Source organism: Mixophyes fleayi, chromosome 4, assembly GCF_038048845.1.
Source record: "Mixophyes fleayi isolate aMixFle1 chromosome 4, aMixFle1.hap1, whole genome shotgun sequence".
NCBI classification, from domain to species: Eukaryota; Metazoa; Chordata; class Amphibia; order Anura; family Limnodynastidae; genus Mixophyes; species Mixophyes fleayi.
In genome coordinates, this window is record NC_134405.1 from 125,999,837 (window position 1) to 126,026,730 (window position 26,894).

Consider the following 26,894-nt stretch of genomic DNA (forward strand, 5'->3'; position numbering starts at 1 on the left):
CCGCAAGCCTGCGATTCCCCCCTGTTGGCAGCCCGGCTCCAGCGACGGGAGTAGACTCCCGCGCTGGGGCATGGGATCTGCATATGCGCAGGACTCCTGGCGGTTCAGACTGAACCGCCGAGCCGCGCCCGCTGGACTGTCTCCTGCACCGGGTCCCCGGGACAGGAGTGGATGTGCCCGCCCCCAGCCCAGAACCTCGACGGTGGGGAGCACAGACCATGCTCCCGCCGCCGCTGCCCTCTACACCCAGACCTGCTGACCCATCCCCAAGATGGCGTCGAGCATCACCGAGGGATGGGGAGCGGAGACTCGCTGGACGAACCGAAATCCTCTTTGGACGGGGCATACTGAAAATTTAAAGGCAAGGGGGGTGTAACGCTAAAATAAACAGAGAAAAACAGCGGAGAGGGGGGGAGGAGCAGGGATGGGGAGATAAAGAAATAACCGGACGGACACAAAGGCTAGATAAAACAAATGAAAGGTTTATTACAGATAAAGAAAAGACAAGAAGGGACAACAGACAATAGGATGTACAGAAATAAAGAACAGATATATAAGAAAATACAATTTATCCTTATCTGCCTCGACGTCTTCTCCCACAGGATTATGCCAGCCGAGTGACTAAGACCAGGAAATGCATCACCTATACAAAGTCACAAGGCCCTCCCCTCGCCATCATTGGCCAGTTCTAAACCCCATGTTAACTCTTTCAGGTAAGTGCAAACACGAATGCAACACTGTCACTATTTAATTTCGTTTGTCTAAAAGGGACTCTCTTGTACTTAAACAACATGACAAGTATTGTATAAGAACAATTGTAGCCAGAAATCTGACTCGTTTTCGCTCCTGGAATGTCATGGTATTTTGGACGTTAACCATAGTTATCATGTGCCTTGTTTCCTAATGATTACTGCGGTACTATACGGTTTATTAATGTTCAATAGCGCATTGCTTGTTCTTTATACAGGTCAAAAAAAAAAGGCGGCATGGACAGATCATTACTACTTTAAGGAAGGCACACCTAAAATATAACTTATGAGCCAAATGGAGTAAGGACCCTGTTAATTAATTCATATGATGCCTAAAGGTGAACAAGAAAAAACTACACCACACATAAAAAAAACAAATTTAATTGGTATGCAATAAAAATAAAGATAAATGGTTAAAAAGCGTTTAATTTATTATAGGGATGTAACATAAAATATATATATAATGAATCTATATATAAATCGGGATAACTCTATACAGATGTTAGAAAATCTCAAAAACTGTAGTGATAATGCTATCCGTAGGTATCACTATATTAAGGAAAATCATTCCTATATAATTCCAAGAATAAAATCATATATATTAAGATCTTAAAATACGCCAGTTGGGATTAATGGAACATATAGATTAAATAGCTAGTAAATCGATCTTAGATTACGGGTAGGCAAATATCATTGTGTCTATTTAATCAATAGTCTCTCCTACCGGTGGATGATTTTGATATATTGGTATCTTTTCTTAATAGTCTGATATCTTATTTTGTATGTATCAGTATCCCTCAGTGGTCTAATAATTCATATTTTATGTAACAGAACCTCACTGATATTGATTAAATAGACACAATGATATTTGCGTACCCGTAATCTAAGATCGATTTACTAGCTCTTTAATCTATATACCCCATTAATATCAACTGGTGTATTTTAAGATCTTAAAGTATATGATCTTATTCTTGGAATTATATAGGAATGATTTTCCCTAATATAGTTATACCCATGGATAAGATAATCACTATACTAATCACTAAACTTTTTGAGATTTTCTAACATCTATATAGAGTTATCCCGATTATATATAGATTCATTATATATATTTTTTGTTACATCCCTATAATTAATTATACACTTTTAACCATTTATCTTTATTTTTAATACATACCAATTAAATTGTTTTTTATGTGTGGGGTAGTTTTTACTTGTTCACCTTTAGGCATCATATGAATTAATTAACAGGGTCCTTACACCATTTGGCTCATAAGTTATATTTTAGGTGTGCCTTCCTTAAAGTAGTACTTTTCTTTTCTTCGATTCATTATGACTATTTACTACTGGAATCAGCACCCTTCAAGGGTTATTTCAATACTACCTTTGTAAATATTATTTTTACATCAGCTGCATATACTCTTTATTTACTTGAAACTCAGGGGCGCACGGAGGATTTGTCAGGGGGGAGGTTACCTCCGCCCCCGGAAAAAACAAACAAACCTAGAGACCTGCCGCGCATGCGCGGCAGCGCCTTTTCGGCTGCACTGTAGTATACAGCAGCCGCGGCGCTGTCTAAGAAGCGTCCGCGGCGGTGCTATATTGTATACAGCACCGCCGTGGACGCTTATTTGACAGGGCCGCGGCTGCTGTATACTACAGTAGGGCACTTGTAGGGCACTTTTTAGCGGAGGGGGGGTTCTGGAGACCCAGAAACCCCCCCTGCGTGCGCCACTGAAACTGATCTATAAAATACGCTTAATATATTAATATATTGTTGTTCTTCTAAGTAATTTTCTTATGAGGAAGATCATTTTACTGTTTTTGATAGACAGATCATTGTCACAATAGTTCAGTAATGGCTTCACGAACGCTATATCATTCTTTCTTCAATTATAAATTTTATATTCTCAAGTGATATCTATCTTTTTCTTTTAACGGACATGTCATAAAATAAACAATGTATCTTATGACCTTTGTATGTCCAACTGCTGAGAGTTATCAGATTGTGGACCATATAGTGGTTGAGAGATAATGGAGATAACATTATAGAGGGCATTTGAAAGTATATAAATAGAGTTATTCTTGAAGAGCTTAAAACTCACTGCTGGATGCACGTCCTTCAGGTCAGTACCACATGATAATGAACTTTCAATAAACAGTGAATCTATTGCATGTTTGCATGCTATTTACACTATTATACTAGAAACCATTATCAAGAAATGCTTAATAAGCAATGAAGATTATACTGCGCCTTAGAAAAAGGTATACAATGTTATGAAGTTTAATGATTTCTGAAAAATAATCATAATCAAATGTCTGTGGGAGTCTTTGTTGAACACTTACTGACTGATATAGATAATTGGCCACTATGTGGCATCGTTGCCCTCCTGCAATGTTTACTACAGAAATTGTCTTTTAGGTTAATTTTGTACATTTTTGTCAAGTCTGTATATGACCAGGTAGAACTGTTAGATTTTCTTGTCTGAGCATAAGCCACAAAGGGGTTCAAGTGAGCAAGTGTGCCTGCTGACTGAAGTATATGGAAAGGACAGAAATAAGCTAATAAGAAAAAGCAATGTATTTAATAAAAAGTGTAGGGGGGTATAAACAAGCACATAACTTAAAGTCATATCAAGGTGCAAAATCCCTTGGATAAATGTAGATATGCCGACAAGCAGAATCATTCATCCCTTTAAGGTTTCTGGAGGATTATCTATATCAGTGTTTCTTGGCTCCAGTCCTCACGCACCCCTAACAGGTCATGTCTTGAGGATTTCTGTTTGTGGAACAGGTGGGATAATTATTGTCCCAGACAAGTAGACTAAGTCTCCTGTGCATGATTAAAGAAATCCTGAAAACATGCTGGGGGTGCATGAGGACTGGAGTTAAGAAACTCTGTTCTATAGCATGTTTGATAAAAGGTAAGCATGGGTAAAGTAATTTTATTGTCATCGAATAGCACAAAATCATTAAACAAGTAAATCCATATTTCATATTATTTTTCCATGCTGGTATAAAATATACGTGTTACATAAAATGTATTCTGTTATTCTCTACAGTTGAACCTTGTATCTGGATTTGCTGGTGGATTCTGCATAACCCAGTTCAACATTGAGGTAAGTCAGACTCTATTTGTAGAATGATTCAGGATTGTTACTTTTAGTAAACATTTATAGAAAAATAAAAAATATAATTAACAATACTTTTAAATGTGTATTATTTCCCTCATATACTTTCCTCTCAGCCTCACTGCTGGCTCTGCTGAGTTACAATTAAATATGACAATACTATCCACTGTGCAACTGTGCTGTTTTAAAATGAGAATGTTGGAAAATTTTAAAAATGCACCAATATTGCACTAACATTATGATGCAGTGCATCGCTTTAAGCTACATTTACTGGAATTTTGAGCAACTTAAGTGCTTATCAAAATTTTCAATTGATCACAATAACAAATGATGTAGTTACAGTACTCACAATGGTTTTAACAAACACCATACTCTTCTTGATTACAGATTGTTGTGTAGTTAGGCTGGGTACAAACTACAGAAAATTTCTCCTAAAGCAATATCTTTAATGATTTTACCAACAACTGAAATGTCTCGATTAACATGACGATTCAATGTGTACACACTAAACAATTTGACAAGATTTACCTTCAGATCTGTGCTCTTCATCTGTCATAACCATTGGCTGAAAAGATCATGACTCTGCCTACTCTATAGAGATCTATGGACACTGCTAGTCCTAAGTGCATACACACTGCAGAATTCAATCAACATTGTTCCTTCTTTGAACTAAATTTTTAGTTCAGTTTAAAAATCAAATCAAACCATAAGATGAGCTTTGGAACGATAATCGTTCATCATTGGAGCATACACACTAATGCAATATCGGGCCAAACGATCATATTTGTATGATTGGCCCAATATATGTCCGAAAACCCTGTAGTGTGAACCCATCCTTAGCTTGTTAAACCTGCCATGAATATTGTAATTAAATCTATCATAGTGATCTCTTTTATACTATTTTAAAATGCATACAATGTACAGTCACCTTCCATCGACCATAGCAAAGACAACATGGTATAAGCAGATGTCAAACTGCTTCTGAGAACAATCAATAAAGCTGTATGAGTATTTATATAGTGCCACTAAGTCTGCAGCGCTGTATAGAGTACTCACTCACATCTGCCCCATTGGAGCTTACAGTTTCAATTTCCCAAAACACACACAGATCGAGAGAGACTAGGGTCAATTTTTAATAGCAGCCAATTAACCTACTAGTATATTTTTGGACTGTGGGAGGAAACCGGAGCACCCGGAGGAAACCCACGTAAACACGGGGAGAACATACAAACTCCACACAGATAATGCCATTGTCGGTAATCAAATTCATGACCCCAGTGCTGTGATGCAAAAGTGCTAACCACTAAGCCACTGCGCTCCCCTAACTCTACATATTATATTATTTTCATTCAGAGTACATAAGTTAGGAAGACAGAGTATTTTTAAAGATGGATGTCTTTGTGTCGAGTACAGTGTAATGCTTTGTATGGCCATCCACCAGTGGTGGGTAGTATTGGGTTCAGTCCTCGTCATGCAGTGTGTTGCTGCTCACTGCACCAAAATCTTTTATCATCTCTGTTTTTCAGCTGAGCTGCGTTATATGTAATAACTCAATGTTACATATGGCACAACTGTGCTTCTAGAATGTTTGTTTTGTTCTTTTTAGAAACAATTAAAAGCTAGTTATCAGAAAGGAAATTTAATTTAATTGGGAATTATTTGTGCTACATGTATCTATAGCAAGCGTTCTATTTATACCAATGCATCGATTTACCTTTGATACATTTTGTGTAACCCATAGATGTGTCTGTTATTGCCTAGCTATGCAGACACTATTGCAATATATTTGTTTGCCATGTTGCTGAGGCTGGAAATATTTCAAAAGTCAAAAACATACAATCTCTGTATCACAATATAAAAAAGAAAAACAATGTCACAACTCTCTCTGAGCAATAGAGATAACATTCATCAACCACACAGAATAAAAATGGGTTTTTATTTCTATTTAACAGAACAAGAGCATGTAAAAAAAATAATGTAAAGTCCTTAAATTTGACGCAAACCAACATTTTATAAGCCTGTAAACATTTCACTCTTAGGATGCATTTGGATAAGCAGCTGTTCGCTTTGTCTGCTATCATCATATGTGCCTCTTCCTCACATTTCCTTGACCAAGAATGGAATGCATGGAAATCCAAATATGGTAATATACAGTATTTATTATGTATATTGTGTATGAGAAGCACTCATGTCACCTCCTTATAAGTGAGTCACAAACTCATATTTATACACAAAATAAGACTAAACTGCAATTAATCACATTCATTAGCCTAAGTTACATAGTAAGTTGCTGAAATAAGGCAAGTTTTATCGAATACAAAACAATAATCCTTTAGTGATAGACTATATATAATCTAATATATTATGAGACAGCATTTGCACACAATGGGCCTCAACTAGAGTTGGACTGTGGGCCAGGAAACTACTCTGTTTTACTACGCATGTGCAATGCAACATAGCAGAATTTGCATGTACCTGCACATTTAGGGCTACATTTACTAAACTACGGGTTTTAAAAGGTGGAAATGTTGCTTATAGCAACCAATCAGATTCTAGCTGTCATTTGTTTAGTACAATCTACAAAATGGCAGCTAGAATCTGAATCTGCTATAGGCAACATCTCCACTTTTTCAAACCCGCAGTTTAGTAAATATACCCTTATATATATTTTGAGTTGCACATATCTTAATCTTAAGTTTGGAGTTGTAATTGTAGGCCTACATTTAGGCTACAAAAATTGTGAGCCACAATAAGGAAAATTAATTTATGAGTGGACATACTCTATATCAATGCATTATTGTGCAACACACACACACACACACATTTTATGTCAGAATAAGGAAGTTGGCATGAGTCAGTAGAACTTTTTATTTAATATATCATATCTTAAAACATTGGCATGCTGTAAATCTGGTAAAGCTGTTTGCGTCATCACTAAGTAACAATGAGCACACAAAAAGGGGCAAAGTCAAAACATATTGGGGAGTGGTGAACTGTGTGGGGGCATGTCATGCTCCGGTATATGGGTCATATTCAATTATATTTGGTGATCACGATTACACGCGGCTGCACAAGACCCATTACTGCAACACCGTGAATTTCCATGCGCTGTCCTTAGGGTTGCGAAGAGAACTTTGCGATGTTGCGGTACTGCATTGTAACTTTACACATGCAGCCTTGTATAGCTCTTCAGCAGTTCTATGCCACCTCCAACAACCCTTGTCTCTCATGAAAACACCCTTGAATTGCTTAAGCAACAGTGGTAGTTGCACACAGCATCAGCTCACTATTGTAAGTGGGGAGATATACCCCAACTTCCTGGCTGCTGAACATAGTTACTAACTGGCAGGACAACAGAACAACCAGTTAAAATGGGACTGTCCTCTCTAAGTCAGGACAGTTGGGAGTTATGGTATATTTAATAAATCAGAATTATTCTACAGCATGATGATAATAAATAATTATAAGTATACTTCCAGGATCAATAGGAATGTAAACACCTCAATATTCAATAATATGTAAATTAGTTTTCATATCCTTCTAGATTCTATTTTGAACCACTGTAACAAACATTGCACTTAAAAGATATCTACTGAAACAACAAAATACTGTAATTACTAATTGTATATAATAAATTGTATGCAGAAAAGAAATATATCACTTCACCTGATGAGCTGTTTCGGAGGAAAGCTTGGGAGGAAACTTGGCATAAGGTGCAGAAACACAATCGATTGGCTGAGCAGGGTCTCACTAAATATACGATGGCCATGAATCGGTTTGCAGATATGGTGAGTTTAGAAATATACAAAGTTCAACCAAGTTTTGAAAACTAGAATTCCATCTGCTTCTAAGAAATATAATTCTACAGGGACGGGCGACTTTAAATATGGTATCTGTTGCTGGACAATATCATCCCTGTAACTCAATAATCTATTTCAAATATTGTCTATGTTCTCTAATACCTAGAGCTGGATTAAGGATTTGGAGGGAGGGCTTAAAATTAATAATAGTGCCCCTTGATGATCTTAATTAATAATTGTGTCCCCTTGATAACTGTAATTAGTATTTGTGCCCTATAGATGAGCGCAATTAAAAATAGTCCCCCTTGATGATAATATTAATGCCCCTTGACCCCCCTTCACCCTTCCCCATTTAACCTGCCTCTGCTATTACCCAGTGGACTGGCTTGTTCTCAAACAAAATTACAGTTATATGCCTAATTTACAGAAGTCTAAAAATAATCACAACAGAAAAAAACGTGCACACCAAAGCTATGTTTTTTATTTTTTTTGTTTTAATTAATGGTAGGATATTAGTCGTCATCAAGGAGTTCTGAGACCATATAGAAAGCAAAAGACTGCAATTTAGATTCTCATATAAAGGTTATAGAACTCTGAGGGGACTTGTATTATAGATACTTGCCAACTCTCCCGGAAAGTCCAGGAGACTCCCGAAATTCGGGTCGGTCTCCCAAACTCCCGCGAGAGCTGGCATTTCTCCCGCATCCCGCAATTCCCTTGTTAAAACAACGCGATTCACAGAGAATTGTGTCATTTTGACCCCGCGACAAAACCTCAATTTACTCGTGGGGTCGGGGCCTAAATTACGCGATTTGAGGCGCCCCGCCCCCTCCCGCCCATTAGTTGCGCCCATCTCTCGGACGTCGCCTATGGTATGGTAATACCTTTTATATTTCAACGCACGTACATTATGGTAACGTGTGTACGTGTGTGTGTATATATATATATATATATATATATATATATATATGCTTCATGATTTACTTATATATGTTTATTTAAAAAAAAGTGTTACATAATAAATATTGCATACATACTTCTGCTATTTGTTTCAGACAATTCCTATATTATTTTGTTGCCTAAAAAATGGACGTAACAGCATTACCATATCATCTTCTTGATAACATATGTAGGGGAGGGGTGGAAAGCTTTAGCTTGGGGAGCAAGTCTCGACTCAGCAGCCTATAAGGAATATTTTAAAGTAAAAAAAGAAGCAGGTGCCCCTGTGGACCAGCCCAAGGTAGCCCACTATGGGACTGGCCCGGGGGAAGCAGATTCCCACCTGTCCCCCAGCCCAGCCTGCCCCTGACCATATATGTATATCACCTATACAAGGTATGACCAGTACACGTCCTAAACAGAATAATGTTGCAGACCTCAACAAAAAGATACACTTAATGGAAAATGACAACCCCAAAACAGTGCTGTGTATACAGAAACACATATTTTCTAAAACGATGCCCTTATAAAACATAGATCACCTTAGGACACCTACATTACGGTTTGACAGGTGTACCGCCCAAGTCAAACTCCCTACCTGCCACTGTCCTCGGAGTGGGTCTTCTTAAGTAACACCAAAGCACTGTGTAAAATGTTTTAAGTTTGTTAAGAAGAGACGTTACTTATGGTAGCTAATTTACTTAGAGCATTAGGTACTATTGTTTTAACCTCTTAGTCTTACTTACTTAATTTCTTGCTAAAGTAACTGTTGGATAATTTCTTATGACAGACAAGTTGCTTGTGTGGGGTGTGTACTATATTACAATGACAGCTATACATTTCTCTTTCAGAATGAATCATGTGACACAAGTGATATCACTTTTCTCCAAATATAAAGAAATATCTTACAGAATATTTTACTTTACAATCACACACATCTTTTCTTCCTATGTTATCTATTTGGAAACTGCGGTCTGCAGTTAGTAAAAGCAGAGGTGGAACTAGCGAGCTCTGGGCCCTGCTATAGGGAAACGGGGAGGAGGGAACCAGGGCCCACAGCTTGTTAGTACCCTGTGCAGCTGGCTCCATTATCTCCATGTGCCACTGTGCACCATACCTGCTGCACCAATAGTAGTTCCGCCACTGGGTAAAAGCACTCTCAAAAAATATCTGTAAAAATATCGTTTGTAGCATGTGGATGAATCTTTGAGCTACAACTAACAAATACGAAGCTGTTTCAAAGGGTATTTAATATAACATTTCAAAGATGTCCAATTACTAATACATAGTTGATGAGGTGGAAAAAAGACACCAGTTTATCAAGTTCAACCTATTTTGGATCTCCTGCGATCCTGCACTTATATTTGAAATTGATCCAGAGTAAGCAACCGCCAATCTGTTTCAATTGTGAAAATCCCCCCAGACCCAATATTGCAGTTCTATTTTTACCCTATATCCACTACTATCCTTCATTTTAATTAACGATCGTATCCCTGGATACACTTTTCCGCTAAAAATTTATCTAACCCTTTCTTAAACATATCTATTGAATCTGCCATCATAACCTTCCCTGGCAATGAATTCCATATCTTGACTATACTGTAAAAAATCCCTTCCTTTGCTGGTTGTGAAATTTCCTCTCCTCTAACCTTAGGGGGTGACTGCATGTCCTGTGTATAGTCCTTGGGGTAAAAAGTTCCCATGAAAGTTCTCTGTATTGACCCCTAATGTATTTGTACATAGTAATCATATCTCCCCTTAGATACCTCTTTTCTAAATTAAACATGCCTAAACTGGCTAACCTTTCCTCATAATGACTCCATACCCTTTATCAATTTTGTCGCCTTGCTCTGAACCATTTCTAGTTCCAAATTATCTTTTTTATAGAGTGGTGCTCAGAACTGTACTGCATATTCAAGATGAGGTCTTACCAACGATTTATACAGTGACAAAATTACACTGTCTTCCCTTGCATCTACGTCCCTTTTTATGCATGCCAATACTTTATTTGCCCTTGCAGCTGCTGCTTGACATTGAGCACTATTGCTAAGTCTACTGTCTACGAGCACTCCCAAATCCTTTTCCATTATAGTTACTCCTAAATTAATTCAATTTAATTTATAGATTGCGTTCTTGTTTTTTATCCCTAAATGCATAACCTTACATTTATCTATGTTAAACCTCATATTCCAATTGGCCGCCCAATCCTCCAGTTTATTTTAAGTTACATTTTGCTCTGATTTTATTACCTTACAGAGTTTAGTGTCATCTGCAAAAATAGAAACTTTACTCTCTTAACCATCACCAAGGTCATTAATAAATATATTAAAAAGGAGTGGCCCCAGCACGGAACCTTGAGGTACTCCACTTAAAACTTTTGACCAATTAGAAAATGTTCCATTTATCACAACTCTCTGTTCCCTATTCTCTAACCAGTTTTCGATCCAAGTACAAATGTTGTTTCCTAGACCCAGTTCCCTTATTTTGTAAACCAACCTCCTGTGTTGCACTGTATCAAAGGCCTTTGTAAAATCTAAGTAGACCACATGTACTGTGCTGCCCTGGTCTAAGTTCCCACTAACTTCCTCGTAGAAACTAATTAGATTAGTTTGACATGACCTATCCCTCACAAATTCATGTTGATTCCCACTAATAATCTTATTGCGTACCAAGTAATCCTGAATACTATCCCTTAATATACCTTCCATTGGGCAGCACAGTGGCCTAGTGGTTAGCACTTCTGCCTCACAGCACGATTCCCGACCATGGCCTTATCTGTGTGGAGTTTGTATGTTCTCCCCATGTTTGTGTGGGTTTCCTCCGAGTGCTCCGGTTTCCTCCCACACTCCAAAAACATACTGGAAGGTTAATTGGCTGCTATCAAAATTGACCCTAGTCTCTCCCTCTCTGTCTGTCTGTGTGAGTGTGTGTCTATATTAGGGAATTTAGACTGTAAGCTCCAATGGGGCAGGGACTGATGTGAATGAGTTCTCTGTACAGCGCTGCGGAATTAGTGGCGCTATATAAATAAATGATGATGATGATGATGATTAGTTTCCCAACTATTGATGTCAGGCTTACAGGTCTATAATTCCCTGGTTGTAATTTAGTATATTTGGTATATGTAAGATATGTCATTCATAATAGAATGTTATTGTTTCAGACGCCCGAGGAACGTAGCTCCAGGAACTGTCTTTCTTCAAAAAAAGATTTATCTGTCAAGAAAAATATTCCTGTGCAGGTTCACGCAAAAAACCTTAACATACCAGAATCAGTTGACTGGAGGGAATCAGGATGTGTGGCAAAGGTTAAAAATCAAGGGGACTTTTGTGGATCCTGCTGGGCATTTGCAACGGTAATAAAACGTTATATCTGCATAGATGTACTTTAAATAACCATAGGCATAAAATAATTAGTTTTAAAAATTGTTTCATTCTACCACAATGTACAATAGGGAGATATAGTAAACATGTACTGTATATTGTTATACATTGAGAGATGATAGCAGGGGCGAACGCAGGATTTAGAAGGGGCGGTTACCGTCCCCCCCCCCCCCCCCCCCCCGGAAAAAAAAAATATTGCGATTTCGGCGAGTCTAAAATCTACAGCAGCCGCGGCGCTGTCAAGCAGCATCCGCGGCAGTGCTGTATTATACTACAATACAGCACTGCCGCGGACGCTTCTTTGACAGCGCCGCGGCTGCTGTACAGTACCCTTGGTTCGCGGAGGGGAGGGGTTTCTGGAGAACCAGAAACCCCCCCTGTGTCCGCCACTGGATAGGTAAGAAAGCCATGTTCCCAAGAGCTTACAACCTACAGGGGATATGTGAGCTGATAAAGAAGACAAATGTGTACTGCGTGCTATAAATATACTGTACATAACCACAATTATATGTTTACATTCTCAGAAATAAATTTAGATTTTCCATAGGGAGATTGATAAAGTAATGTTACATCATTAATTAGTAACATTTTATTCAGAGAAGTATGGCACATGAGCTGTCAAAATTTGTCTTAACTATATAAGAATACTGAAGTAACTGTCAGACAGCTTCATATTGTATTAAATTATTTTAATAGCGTTTCTACTGTTTTTTCTCCCTGTACTCACTCTACTTTACTTTCTTATGCATGCAGACAGATGAATAAATAAGTATATCCAGAACGAAGAGTATTGTGTGTTAATTACACAACGGCAAATAGCTACTTGCTCTGCTGACACAATACTTGGGAGCAATTGCAAAAACATAAATTACAACTTTTTTTGTCTAACGTAAAAAAAACTCTGGCACTAATGATGAGATTGAGGATTTATAAATAAAATGCAAATATAGAATAAAATGTAAAGACTATGTCAGGGAATAGCAATAGGTCCTGACATATTATATTGATAACAACTCCTGTTGTATATAAAATGAGTAAATAATCCCACTGCAGCTAGTTCTTAGGGACTATTGCTCACCCAACTCATAGAAAACATAAACACACAAAAAAAGAACAGCGCAGTGCAGATTGATAAATCCCCAAAATGGGAAACCCACATATAAATTCAAATTTATAAATAAATAATGAAGTTCCCTATATTAAAAACATGTATTTAATCAACGTACAAAAAACATATAGAAATATTACCAAACACATAATAAGATTGTACGTATATGAAATGTATTATAAAAAATAGGAAAAGCTCCAAAGTTCCAGCACTATGTGTTCAAATGTATCCAACACAGTCCATAGTAATCTCATGAGGAATCCCAATATCACACTCATTTATGGAAAATAATATACCCACTTAGCGTTTATTTGTGCTCAATAACAGATCCTGTTGTGGGGTTCAAAGGAGAGAAAAAAGGTCCTCAGAGTTGTGACTATCCAGATTAAGAATTTCAAACTTTATCCTTTCCTTCCAATCCTTAGTACAATAACCATGGACTATCCTAATATTGTAAAAAGAAAAAAAAAATCTTATCTGTAAATAGAAGCCAGCCCACGCGTTTCGTCTTGCAACATCAATACATTCTCAATAGCAAAACTCTGGAAATTGTTAAGAGTTGTTTTTTAGAGATCAACTAAGGGACAAACAAGAGCATTGCAGAATGTAGGTGCAGTTCAAAATATTGACTTATGTTTATATATAATATCTATAATATAAATGTCTAGTGGCGTGTGTTAGTGTCTGTGTGTGTGGAAAAAATAAAACCAAGCTGCAGCGCCACCTGCTGGGAGGAGTTATGTACTGACCTACTAAATTCTTAGTGTGCGTGGAAAAAAAATTCAGAAAGGGCTGAAATTTGGTATACTAAGATGTTTTTAATTTGTTAATTTAATTTGTTAATTGTTAAAAGTGTTTATAAAGATTTAAAAAAAATATATATATATTTCTTGAAGGAGAAGTGACAGTTGGGAGTGGTTGGTGGTTGCCGGGGGTGACAGTGGGGAGTGGTTGGTGGTTGCCGGGGGTGACAGTGGGGAGTGGTTGGTGGTTGAGGCCTGGGCTATGGCCCAAATGCATGACAAGAACCTTTTTAACACCTTAAGTAGCTTGATTTGACTAGAATGCATGAGTATCATGCACGGGTTAACTTGTTTATACATATATATATATATATATATATAATATAATTAATATAATTGAATCACCCCAACCTTAATTGAATCACCCCAACCTTGACACGTTACATACTAGACTCCCCATTGGTGTGCAGACTTGGCTTCCCCTAATGTACTTGTTGCACCTTACTGTATGTTTTTCTCCTCCCATTTATTGCCAGTATGTTGTTTTCTGTGTGACTACTCCCCCACCCCCTAAGCAGGGGGACTCCCTGTGTGCCCTCTGGTTTACCTCTATTTTTACTTTCTGTACCCCCCTACATGCCTCTGAAAATCTGAAAATCTCAAAAAAAATTATTGATGCAAAACAAAAAACTATCATATCCCATACACTTACATTTTTCATTACCTCCACATCAATCACTGCTGATAGTAATAATTAGTTACATAAGAGGCATTACCCAATCTTGAGTTGAGTTGGAGTAAAAGTACATGGTTAATATAATAATGCAGGGTAATAATGAAAATGTACACTTCTAAAGTAATGTTTTCCACTCAGTCCTGCTGTCTGCTGGGTGACAATGAGCCAAAATAATTTTTCCATTGTAATATTGTTACATAAATGTACTCTAAATTGCTGTCTTTTATACGTTAAGGTGGGTGTGATTGAATCCCGTTATTGCATCAAGAAAGAAGAGCTAGTTTTACTGAGTGAGCAGCAGCTTGTAGATTGTGATGAAGCAAATGATGGCTGCTGTGGAGGAGATCCAGCAACAGCTTTGAAACATGTTACACGTTACGGTGTCATGAAGGCCAAAGATTACGAGTATTCAGAGAAGGTAGGATCATGTAACTTGATTATTTATTATACAGTTTTTTACATTCCTAATTAAAAATATAATTATTTACTATGAGTAGCCTTACAATTACAGTGGGTCAATATGAAGGTCCCTGGTCATGTATTGCTTCATTCATAAACTAGGCTGTCAATGACAGTTCTGGGTTCAAGTAATGTAGCTGGAAACATTTCAAGCAATTCCTAGCCACCCCGACCAAGTTACACAATGATTAATTAAGTACGGAACACTCAGGGGAAACACACGAAAACACAAGGAAAACATACAAACTGCATACAGATAGAGACTGGAATCATGATGTGGAACAGCAATGCTAACCACTGTGCCACTGTGTTGTGCAAATGAAGAACTGATATAATAATTAAATTATCAATTATCATAGAACAATATTTTGAAAAAAAAAAAAAACCTATTCAGTGGGCTCAGACATTAGAGCATGCCGAATATAAGAATATATCTTGCAGCCTACATCCACCCGCGGTATACCCTATTAACAAAATAGGAATTGTTGAGATAGCTTTGGACCTTACAACATAAATCAGGCTCCTTCCATTTAGACATGCTCAGATATACAGAATTTTACAAAATATTGACCACTGACATGATACATTAGTTGAAGACTAGTCTTCCTTGCAAATGGGACTAGGGGGTAAATTTATCAAGCTGCAGGTTTGAAAAATGGGAGATGTTGCTTAGAGAAACCAATCAGATTCTATTTATCATTTATTTAGTACATTCTACAAAATGACAGCTAGAATCTGATTGGTTGCTATAGGCACCATCTCCACTTTTTCAAACCCACAGCTTGAAAAAATTTACCCCCAGTTCTCTCCTATCAGAGCTCAGAATACACATCTTGCCCTGACAAAATGTGTAACCTTTCATGATAATTACTACACAGAAGTTGAGGGAAAAACTATAGAGGAACATAACGACACCTGTCATTCCTGAGAAAATTGTGTACAATCAGCTTAATTGGTGTGGATTAACACGCATTGCTAAATATGTTAACGGAAATATATTAGTTGGCCAATCATTTATGTTGTCCATGTTTCCTACCCAGAAATTCACCTGTTTATACAAACCTGATAATGCAATAACATTTAATGTAACCAAATACTACATTCTGCCTGGAGAAGACAATATGGCATCTTCTGTGGCACTAGATGGACCTATTACAGTTGGAATTGATGCAAGTAGTGATTTTATGATGTACTGTAATGGTAAGTTACATAGTGCAAGATCAAAGCACATCCTTGATTTACTCTGTTTACGTCTCTAATTAAAAAAATATAACTAATATAAAGCCTCCCTTGTAATTAAATATGATTGATATGGCATCACACAGATTGTTCTGATGTATCATAGAAATATGACTTTGAAATGCATAATAACAAGATGTAAACTTTATATTATTTGTCCAGAGTAGGCTGATCCCCTCTTTAACAATGAGAATTCCTCTCCAGTAATCCATTCATATTTGTTTTACTCAATGACAGATTAGTAAAAAGAATTTTGGTTGTAGAGTGTACATTAACAGCAAATATCTCAGGTTTAAGATATAAAACAAATTGAATCCTTTTTGAAATTGTTTTAAATAATTATTTTGCAGATCTGTTGTAATTTGATTTCCTAAATGGAAAAATTATGCTGCCCCATGATCATCCTTGATTTTACCTATTAGATAGTGAATTCCTCATCTGAAAATGAAGTACAGTATCAGCAATTTCTAAAAAAATGTGTGCAATGATAATAGAATTTATCTATGTTCATGATGAATACTCTTCTATAAATTGGAATAGCTTATTCTATTATGTGAAAATCACTTGGTCAGGTAAACCCCACCTCCTCACAGTAACATCATCACCTATCTTCCCCAACCTCACATATAATGATAACCCTGACCTTACATTGTAATGTGCTGGAGTAGAAGGGACCAAGATGCTGTTAAGTGAATTGTGATTGAGGTGAGAGTGTGCATCACTGTCTCTTGTGTTATTTGGATTTTGCTTTCTCTCTCCAGTATGTCATACTTGGGAACTCTCCCGGAATGTCCGGGAGACTCCCGAAATTCAGGTCAGTCTCACGGACTCCCGGGAGAGCTGGCAATTCTCCCGCATCCCGCTACTGCCGTCCCAAAATGACGCGACTTGCGGTGAATCGTGTCATTTAGGCCCCGCCTACCGGGACAAACCGCCACTTCTGCCGCGAGGGGGCAGGGCCAAAATGACACGATTGGCCGTGGCACGCCCTCTCCCGCCACACCCCTCTCCTGGAAAGAACTTGCCCAAAGTAGGCAAGTATGCAGTTTTGCCAACATACAATCAAAGATGGTGGTACTATATTAAATCTTCATGTGTTCCTGATTCATCCCTTAATAAGTGTACATAAAGAGTAAGCTAATAAATATATTCTTATATTTATAATTTTGCCACATTTGCCACTGTACATTCATATATATGTAGATAGTTGTAAACTGATGAATATCCAGGTAAATTTAATTATACAGAGTATAAGTAAAACCAGTGTTTGATATATATATTTATAGATATCAAATATATATCAGTATTTGGTATATAAAATATACTGTGGGCCTACAGCTCCAAAGAGAGGAGGAGAGATTTCAGCTAATGTGATCTGCATTACTGAATAAGTAAGCTGAAATCTGATTTCACATCTCCCATTGTGTGGCTCTAGTTAAATAAATTATGATGTCAGCCAGGCAGTGGCCTTTTTCCAAATATCTTTGAATCAGCTGCCAAGCTAGTTAGTCAGTGGTGCCCTAATATTCGCATGCTATGGAATCATTATGCTAATCACAAAGCTGAAATCTCCTGCTGGCATACACTAACCTGAGCTAGTAGTGTCATGGCAATAGGGTTTCTGGGATCCGTCTTGGGACCCTTGGGGCCAGCTGTGGCAGGGATGTAGTGGAAACTGGGAGGCTGGATGAGTGTTATAGGGGTATGTTCTATTCCTGTATACCAAATGTTAGTAGGAGGAATGCTGGACTGGACCCTGTGCTGCAATAAACGAATGGTATCTGGACCTGATGGACTGGAACCTGGTCGTGGGAACAGAGAAGACCTGACCCCATGACAAGAGACTCAATACTGCCAAGAACTCAGAAACTCAGAGGAATATAGTACCACAACTGGGTCTGGGAAGACTCAGAACTCAGAACCTGAGGTAGGCCTGGAACTGGAAGTCGGTACCCCGAGACACAGAGAAGGCTCCAGAAAGTGGATGACTCAGAACAACAACCTACCCTCCCAGATTGCCAGTAGGAGAGACAGGAATAGATTGATGAGAGGAGGATCCACACAGAAGGTAACAGCTGTAAACTGTACACGAACAGATAGAATAAAGGTGAATCCACGTGAGGAATAAATAGCCAAATACTTTATTTCAGCATGCAGAGTGAAGCTGAATTCAGACAAAGGGTTAATGATTTTTTTTGAAGTTCATAATACAGCAACAGGATGAATCTGAATTCACACAAAGGGTTAATGGTTTGAAGTCCATATAACAGCAACAAGATGCAGCTGAATTCACACAAAGGGTTAATGGTTTGAAATCCATATAACAGCAACAAGAAGCAGCTGAATTCACACAAAGGATTAATGGTTTGAAATCCATACAACAGCAAACAGGATGAAACTCACTCAGAGAGTAAATAGTTGAAGTCCATGTATTAGCAACAGGATGAGCCTACATTCACTCAGAGGGTAAATGGTTGAAATCTGTATACAGCAGGCGGAATGGAGCTACAAACAGAATGAAGCTGTATTCACACAAAGGGTTGATGGTTGAGATCTGTATACAGCAGACAGGATGAAGCAGCAAACAAACAGCAACTGTGGCAGTCTGGAACCAGGAACTCGGAAAGTTTTGCACTGGCAACTTGTTGAGTGTAGGAGGAGACTCTTATAGTCTGCAGAGAAAGCTAATTGGTGGATGAGATCAGATCAGGGCCGGATTTACCTCTAGGCAACCTAGGCACCTTTCTAGGGCCCAGCGGTTCTCAGGGGGCCCACGGCAAAGCAGATGAGGGGAACAAGAAAAAAAATTGCGGCCCCTCCCCCGAGTCACGTGGGGGAGGTGCCATGAGTCGGGGGAGGGGCTGGTGTGTTGGCTGGTCTCCTCCCTCCCTGCTCTATGTGTTGCCTGCTCCGTGTCACATGGGACATGCACCACATGACAGGTGCCGTCCCATGTGTGAGGAGAAGAAAGACTGCACAGCTCGTGGATAGAAAAAGGTAAGTTGGGGAGGGTAGTATATTGATATACTATGTGTGTGTGTGTGAGAGAGGCCACTGTGTATATTATGTGTGTATATTATGTGTGTGAGGGGCCACTGTGTTTCTGTTATGCGTGTGTAAGGGGCCACTGTGTGTATATTATGTGTGTGTGAGGGGCCACTGTGTGTATATGATGTGTGTGTGAGGGACCACTGTGTATATTATGTGTGTATATTATATGTGTGTGAGGGGCCACTGTGTGTATAGTGTGTGTGTGTGTGTGTGTGTGTGTGTGTGTGTGTGAGAGAGGGGCTGTTTGTGGGAGGGAAATAGGAGTATTTTTTAAATGGCAACACTATTAATTTAATTTTGGAGCTGGCTGGAGGGAAATAGGTCTATTTATTAAATGTGTATGCTATTAATTTAATGTTTTGGTTAGAGGGAGGCCTACTTATAAAATGTGGGTGCTATATTGATTTAACACTGGGGCTGGTTGGAATTTACTAAATTTCATGTACCCATTTTGTTTTCCAAATAGGGCCTCCAACATTTCAGGATCCAGACAAGCAGCAACTGATCTAAAGACACAGCAGCCACAAGCGGTGAAAGTGACGAGAACAGGTAGGAGAGAGCAGCACAGTCTGCCAACTATCCTGAATCTGGTGGGGTTTATATTATGAGGAGGTCTGACTTGTTTAAATGTTGCACTATGAGATTCATGCAGAAGACTGACATATTAACATGATTATTACATTCCAGCACTTTTTCATGTTTCTGTAGGTAGAGGGCTGCAGTCAGTAACTGTAGTGGTGGACGGTCTGTGATGTGGTAGTGATAGGAGACTGCTGTTTTTTGTATTACTGAGCTTACTTACCCTGAACTGCAGTTTCTTGACATGTTAATTATGATTAATACCTAAGTTTAGTTAAAGATAAAGTACAATTTGTGTGAATTGAAAGGTAAGCAGTGGTGGAAGTGGGGTGTATATGGTAGTAGGCCGTACCGCTACTTCTCATACTGCCTTCATTGTAAAATAATAAAATTCCATCCACTTGTTTACATTCTCATTACATTTTTCATACCGCCACTTCTAAATTTCCACTTCGACCACTGAGCTTAATATTCATCGTATTGAGTATATGACCAGTATAATTCAAAATTCTGCTAGATCCTTTGACAAAATATGGGGTCCATGGTCATTATTCTTTAACTGCTGGGACCACAGTGTGATGCAGTGTAATGATAAAGGAGGGCACAGTGTGATGAGAGGGACAGTAATGAGGGGCCGCAGTGTGATGCAGTGTAATGATAAAGGAGGGCACAGTGTGATGAGAGGGACAGTAGTGAGGGGCCACAGTGTGATGCAGTGTAATGATAAAGGAGGGCACAGTGTGATGAGAGGGACAGTAATGAGGGTCCACAGTGTGATGCAGTGTAATGATAAAGGAGGGCACAGTGTGATGAGAGGGACAGTAGTGAGGGGCCACAGTGTGATGCAGTGTAATGATAAAGGAGTTCACAGTGTGATGAGAGGGACAGTAATGAGTGTCCACAGTGTGATGCAGTGTAAAGATAAAGGAGGGCACAGTGTGATGAGAGGGACAGTAATGAGGGGCCGCATGGTGATGCAGGAGGAGTAGCGTGATGTGCGGTGGCATTTAGCTTACTCTTTTACTGTCACGGGCACTAGGAGTTTTACCCAGAATTCACCAGGTGTAGCTACACTTACCAGAGGTACGGACCTCTGGATAGTGTGGTGAATCAGTGGAACCATACAATAGAATAGAGGAAAGGAATATCAATAGTATATATACTGAGTCTTGGCACCGTGGAACTGTGATGGTACAGCAGTTTATTAAACAGGATAAAATAAGGAAAGAGTCCAAGTGCACACAGGTAGCATATAGTAGGCCAGTACTTGATAACTGGATAACGTTAGGCAAAGACCAATCAACAATATAGTAGAAGAGTCAGCGACTTGCAGTTACAATACAGAGGCACTTGTAGACTTTAGTCCAGCTAATAGGTACCATACAGAGTAGTAGCTATATCACAAAGGAAACATGAATGGTCTACTGCTGGTAAGTTTCACCACGGATATGTAGAGAAGACTTGTCCAGCGCAGGTGTGTAACGGAATAGCGTGAGGGGTCTGCAATTGGCAAGTTGTACCACTGATGTGACGGGAAGACTTGTCCAGGTGCAGGCGTTGAAACGGAGTAATGTGGGTGGTCTGCAATAGGCAAGTTGTACCACTGATGTGAAGGGAAGACTTGTCCAGGTGCAGGCGTGGAACGGAGTAACGTGAGTGGTCTGCAATAGGCAAGTTGTACCACTGATGTGTAGGGAAGACTTGTCCAGGTGCAGGCGTGGAACGGAGTAACGTGAGTGGTCTGCCATAGGCAAGTTGTACCACTGATGTGAAGGGAAGACTTGTCCAGGTGCAGGCGGGTAACAGAGGTAGCGAGAGTAGTCTGCAGCGGGTAAGTTCTACTACGATGTGGAGAGAAGACTTGTCCAGAAGCAGGCAGGTAACGGAGGTAGCGAGAGTAGTCTGCAGCCGGTAAGTTCTACTACCAATGTGGAGAGGAGACTTGTCCAGAAGCAGGCAGGTAACGGAGGTAGCGAGAGTAGTCTGCAGCCGGTAAGTTCTACTACCGATGTGGAGAGGAGACTTGTCCAGGAGCAGGCGGGTAACGGAGGTAGCGAGAGTAGTCTGCAGCCGGTAAGTTCTACTACCGATGTGGAGAGGAGACTTGTCCAGAAGCAGGCAGGTAACGGAGGTAGCGAGAGTAGTCTGCAGCGGGTAAGTTCTACAACCGATGTGGAGAGGAGACTTGTCCAGAGCAAACGTATAACACGAGCAGAAACAGGAAACACCTCAGAGTCTCAAGGAATGAGAACCAAGAACAGGCAAAGGTAATAGGGCAACAGGTGCCTTAAGTACTGAGAGGTGATTAATTAACCAATGAGACTAGAGGCGAGGTATTAACAGTTCAGGGTTTCTGCACATGCGCAATCTTAGTCAAGATGGCGGATGGCCGCGGCTCAGGAGAGGCGCCGGCAGGAGCGAGAGAGACCCATGTCCCAAACTAGAGGCACTAACAGTCCGGTGAGTGACATCTACTTACCTGTAGGAGTATATGCTATGCTAAAAAATATACTGCTATGGATTGTTTCAGGTAGGGGGGGGGGGCAAGCCAATATCTTGCTTAGGGCCCCACGAATGCGCTGTTCAGCTCTGCTCTTCAGAGCAGAGCTGACAGAGTTGAGAACTTTCAATTACGGTAATGTACGCCAGCTTGAGCTGGCATACATTAACATGAAAAGATTTTCGGAAATTGCTAAATAGCATTAGGGAGCAGTCCCCATACACTTTTATGGGGACTGCACTGTAAAACGAACAGAAATGCAATATCTGCTGCGATGCAATGTTCATAAATTTAAACTATACTTAAATTTGTGGTGAATCTAAATAGGCCTCTTAGAATGGTTGAATTCAGATGATTAGACAGATCTGGTAGCAGAGCCGTAGAATTCTAGCGCCGTGGGCGAGAAAGACAAATGAACCTAAAACATTCCTAAACTGTCGCCCCTATCGCACAGCCCTAGCTGTCTGGTAGAGTGGTGCCCATATAATTAACAAGTTTCAGAACTCCACCAAAAACTACATAGCAGATGAGGGAGTTAAAAAAAAAAGCATATTTTCCTGGTGTTTTCATTCTCTATAGCCACAGAGCTCCCCAATGACTGTAACAATCCCATGTCTCACTTCTCTATTTTCTTATTGTGCTTTATAAACAAACTTAGAGGATGTCAATTCTCCTACCTCAGAAACTTCCTAATCACATGAGAATGCATGAAAATTGTGCCTGCAAGTTACATATACTTTAATTGTTTTTTTATATATGTCCCTCATGTAGACTTTCACTCCTTTCACTACTTTGCGGCTGGTTGCCATCTTGGGGGGGGGGGGGGGTTGTTCTTCTAACATAACCAATTAAACCAGCAGATTGTGACTTTCAGGCTTACTCTGCACAATCTACAGTGTGGATTTGTGAACACATGAGCCGGCCCAATGATATCACAGCAGCTCAATGACTGTACATTTTATCCTACATCAAACAATATCCTAAATATCTGGTAGCGGCTTCAATTGTCTGTAATGGATTATGGAAGTAATACTTTAACGTTTAACAGAGCTGCAGTAGAACGACTTGTTAATGCTGAACAGTCTTCTTTACCTTCATTTTTTAAATTTTAGTTTTAGGATTTGGTGGCCCTTGCATGTTAAAAATGCTAAAAATTTTGTTTGTGCAAATGTGGTATTTTTATGATCTTATACCACTTACAATTATTTTTCTTTTTAAGTGCAAGAAACACATATATACCTAGTAATGATGGTTTGTACAAATGATAAAAAGGGTGGCATTACACAAATTGACAGCTATGGACTGGCAAGCAAGCTGAAACAACAGCCAGACAAGGCCCTAATGTGTGTGTACGTGTGTGTGTGTGTGTGTGTGTGTGTGTGTGTGTGTGTGTGTGTGTGTGTGTGTGTGTGCGTTTGTGTATGTATGTATGTATGTTAGGGAATTTAGACTGTAAGCTCCAATGGGGCAGGGACCGAGGGCAGGGAACGATATGAATGAGTTCTCTGTACAGCGCTGCGGAATTAGTGGCGCTATATAAATAAATGATGATGATGATCTGTGTGGAGTTTGTATGTTCTCCCTGTGTTTGTGTGGGATTCCTCCGGGTGCCCTGGTTTCCTCCCACACTCCAAAAACATACTAGTAGGCTAATTGGCTGCTATCAAACTGACCCTAGTCTCTGTGTGTGTGTGTGTGTGGGTGTGTGTGTGTGTGTGTGTGTGTGTATATATGTTAGGGAATTTAGACTGTAAGCTCCAATGGGGCAGTGACTGATGTGAATGAGTTCTCTGTACAGTGCTACGGAATTAGTCTTGCTATATAAAATAGCTGATGATGATTAACTCTTCTGTAAAGCATTCTGGAATATGTTTTATCAATAAAGGATAATAGTAATGCTAATAACATACATTGTTATATCAGGTATTTTTAGCGGTGAATGTGGTAAAGCGGAAGATGATATAAATCATGCAGTCATTATTGTGGGATATGGCACAGAATATGATGAAGAAGAGGACGAGAAAATAGATTACTGGATCATAAGGAACAGGTACGTTCTTAAATGATAATGTTCACAGAGGCCAAACTAGTTTTTGCAGTATCTGAGACATGGGACAGGTAAAAGTAAAAATGTTTTTAAAAATGATGGAGGTCTTAGAACCAATGTCTCAGCAAATCAGCTATTGCTTTACAGTCAATGCTACAACTAATGAGAGAACTTATTGCAATTTTACTGTGTGTCAGACTGTTAAGTACCGTATTAATAGAAAACATAGCATGAAGAACAGTAGTCGCAGTGGAGGTGTACATGGTGGTAAGCCATACCGTCACTTCTCTTACTGCCTTCACTATTAAATTCCATTCACTTATATTCCCATCACATTTTTATACCGCCACATCAATATATCCATACCACCACTGATGAAAAGTATACTAAAGTCAACTGAAATAAATATTCCTTTTTATTTACATACACTATAATGAATATAAAAAATGTATCTAAGCAAGACAGCATATGCCTGTAATACATGACCACAGAATAAGGAACAAAGATGTAATGTTATTGAAATACTAGTCCCCTGCTTCATTATGAAGAAATGACCAGAGAAGTGTAGAATGTATTGCAGCTATGATTAGTTAAAGATACCATACACTGATAGATACGACTTCTCGGGCAGAGCTCAGAGTGAACAGATCTTTGTCCATTTAAGACAGACATATGTGTGGATAAATTGGACAGATCTGTTATTTCCAGAAATTAATGAAACTGACGGACTTTGCACAAGGTCAAATGGGGTCATTGTCTGATGTTGAGTGGGATCTATGGTCATTTCGGACTGTTCTTGTAATGATTTGCAGACTTTTTATTATAACATGTCCTCATTGTCTTTCAGTATTGCTGTGTATATGGACACCTTTAGCAGGGCCTGATTATCCAATAGGCTGACTAGGCTGCCACCTGGGGCACAATGCTTTTTGGGGGGGCACAAGATTTTTGAGGGTGCAAAATTGTGACAAGAAGAGGCATTAACTTGAATTTCCTTTAAATAATAAGAGAATAGTTGTTCTCCAAAGTAGAATGAAAACATGAAAGAAACATGTAAGGTTTTAATCTTGATGTATACCCATGGCTAAGGCTGTAGACAATGAGCCATTCCTGGGTGGACACTTGAGGATGGCGAGTAGAGGGACAAGGACGGAGACAGGAACAGATATGACAACCATGCCTCCTATCCACTAAAAGGAGGAAAGGATTTTAATGAAAATGAAATGTGTGATAAAGATTGCTGTGAATATTTTTAAAAGCCAAGTGCTGAATTTCGAAAAATATGGGAACATAAAAATTGGTGGAGTCGGTGGGAAGAAGGAATACAGATTTTAAATGATGGCTAGTTTTTACTTATTGGGTATTAGCCTGGCATGGAGCATATTAGCTTAGGGTGGCCGATTTCTTAATCAGGCCCTGATTTTTAGACAGAATTGGAAACAGAGAAGGATGGTTATTAATTAAAACCTTGGACACCCCACATTCTGATTATAATGTTTATGTAAGTTTGTATGTTTATTTATTTAAGTGGCAAAAATATGTTTTTAACTTTTCTTTTTATTTCATTTTTCATACAGCTGGGGCGAGGATTGGGGAGATAAAGGTTATGCAAAGATGAGACGTAACGTTAACCAGTGTGGTATAGCACTGGATACAGCTTCTGTGGACTTGGAACACTAGTTCTCTAGCTTCTCATTTGTTGAAGAATCCAAAGAGGTCTATATCATATTTTATAAAGAAAAAACTTGTAACAATGTCAACAGTAGTTAAATGTTTTGCTTTATTTCTGTAATAAATGCCTACAATTTACATTGTTTAATGATGTTTAAATAAAAAAACCCTGTTAATAAATAAAAAGAAACATATAAGAAAAATTGAGAATTTAAATATTTTCTTTTTTGTTTAAACTTTATTTAGAAGCCGATAAGCAAATGACAGTAAAATACAGATCATTCAATGTTCAATTTTTGACACCACAAGAAAGATAGGCCAATAAAATCAGGATGTTTTCAGTAGAGTAAATAGACACCAGCAAATAATTACAAAGCAATATGCTGATCAAGTTTTTAATAAGAGGAGGGCAGGATGGGGGAGTGAGAGGAAGAACAGAGAGTGGTGCTTTGTACTGCTAGAATGGAAAGAGGGATAAGGGGAAAGTGTAATCCAGGAGGACAATGGAGGCAACCACTTCAGGATTTTTACCATTGAAGTCAGACCTAAATTAAATGAATCAAGAGTTTGATCAAAAGAACTGGAGGTGTGCATTGCAACACAATGTCTAGAGCTCCCAGATTTTAGTCTGAAGCTAAATTCCTACATGTTTCTCCAGTTTATCCATAGGATTTCCTCAGAAATATACAGAGTCTTGTATCAGGCAGTTTTTTAATGAACAGTTTGTCCAATCACAGGGCACAACTCCATTAGTATTCA

General features: G+C 38.9%; 1 protein-coding gene across 2 annotated transcripts; it reads left to right on the plus strand.

Moving 5' to 3' along the window:
• The first annotated feature begins 2,860 nt into the window (after positions 1–2,860).
• LOC142151990 (cathepsin L-like proteinase) lies at positions 2,861–26,315 on the plus strand. Of its 2 annotated transcripts, XM_075208154.1 has the most exons (9): positions 2,861–2,875; positions 3,812–3,868; positions 5,920–6,023; positions 7,526–7,668; positions 11,783–11,974; positions 14,825–15,007; positions 16,089–16,248; positions 24,341–24,467; positions 26,042–26,315. In XM_075208154.1, exons 3-9 carry the CDS (start codon positions 5,921–5,923, stop codon positions 26,142–26,144), a joined length of 1,011 nt encoding a protein of 336 aa, XP_075064255.1. In that variant the 5' UTR covers positions 2,861–2,875; positions 3,812–3,868; position 5,920; the 3' UTR covers positions 26,145–26,315. The 2 variants fall into 2 exon arrangements, with proteins under 2 accessions (XP_075064255.1, XP_075064256.1); XM_075208155.1 differs by lacking the exons at positions 2,861–2,875; positions 3,812–3,868 and having other exon boundaries at positions 5,915–6,023.
• The last annotated feature ends 579 nt before the right edge of the window (positions 26,316–26,894 follow it).

Excerpts from the sequence above, each read along its gene's own strand:
- LOC142151990 (XM_075208154.1), top strand. The coding sequence starts at position 5,921 with ATGCATTTGGATAAGCAGCTGTTCGCTTTGTCTGCTATCATCATATGT. Across the intron at positions 6,024-7,525 it reads TGCATGGAAATCCAAATATG|AAAAGAAATATATCACTTCA; the intron begins GTAATATACAGT and ends AATTGTATGCAG. Across the intron at positions 15,008-16,088 it reads ATTACGAGTATTCAGAGAAG|AAATTCACCTGTTTATACAA; the intron begins GTAGGATCATGT and ends TTTCCTACCCAG.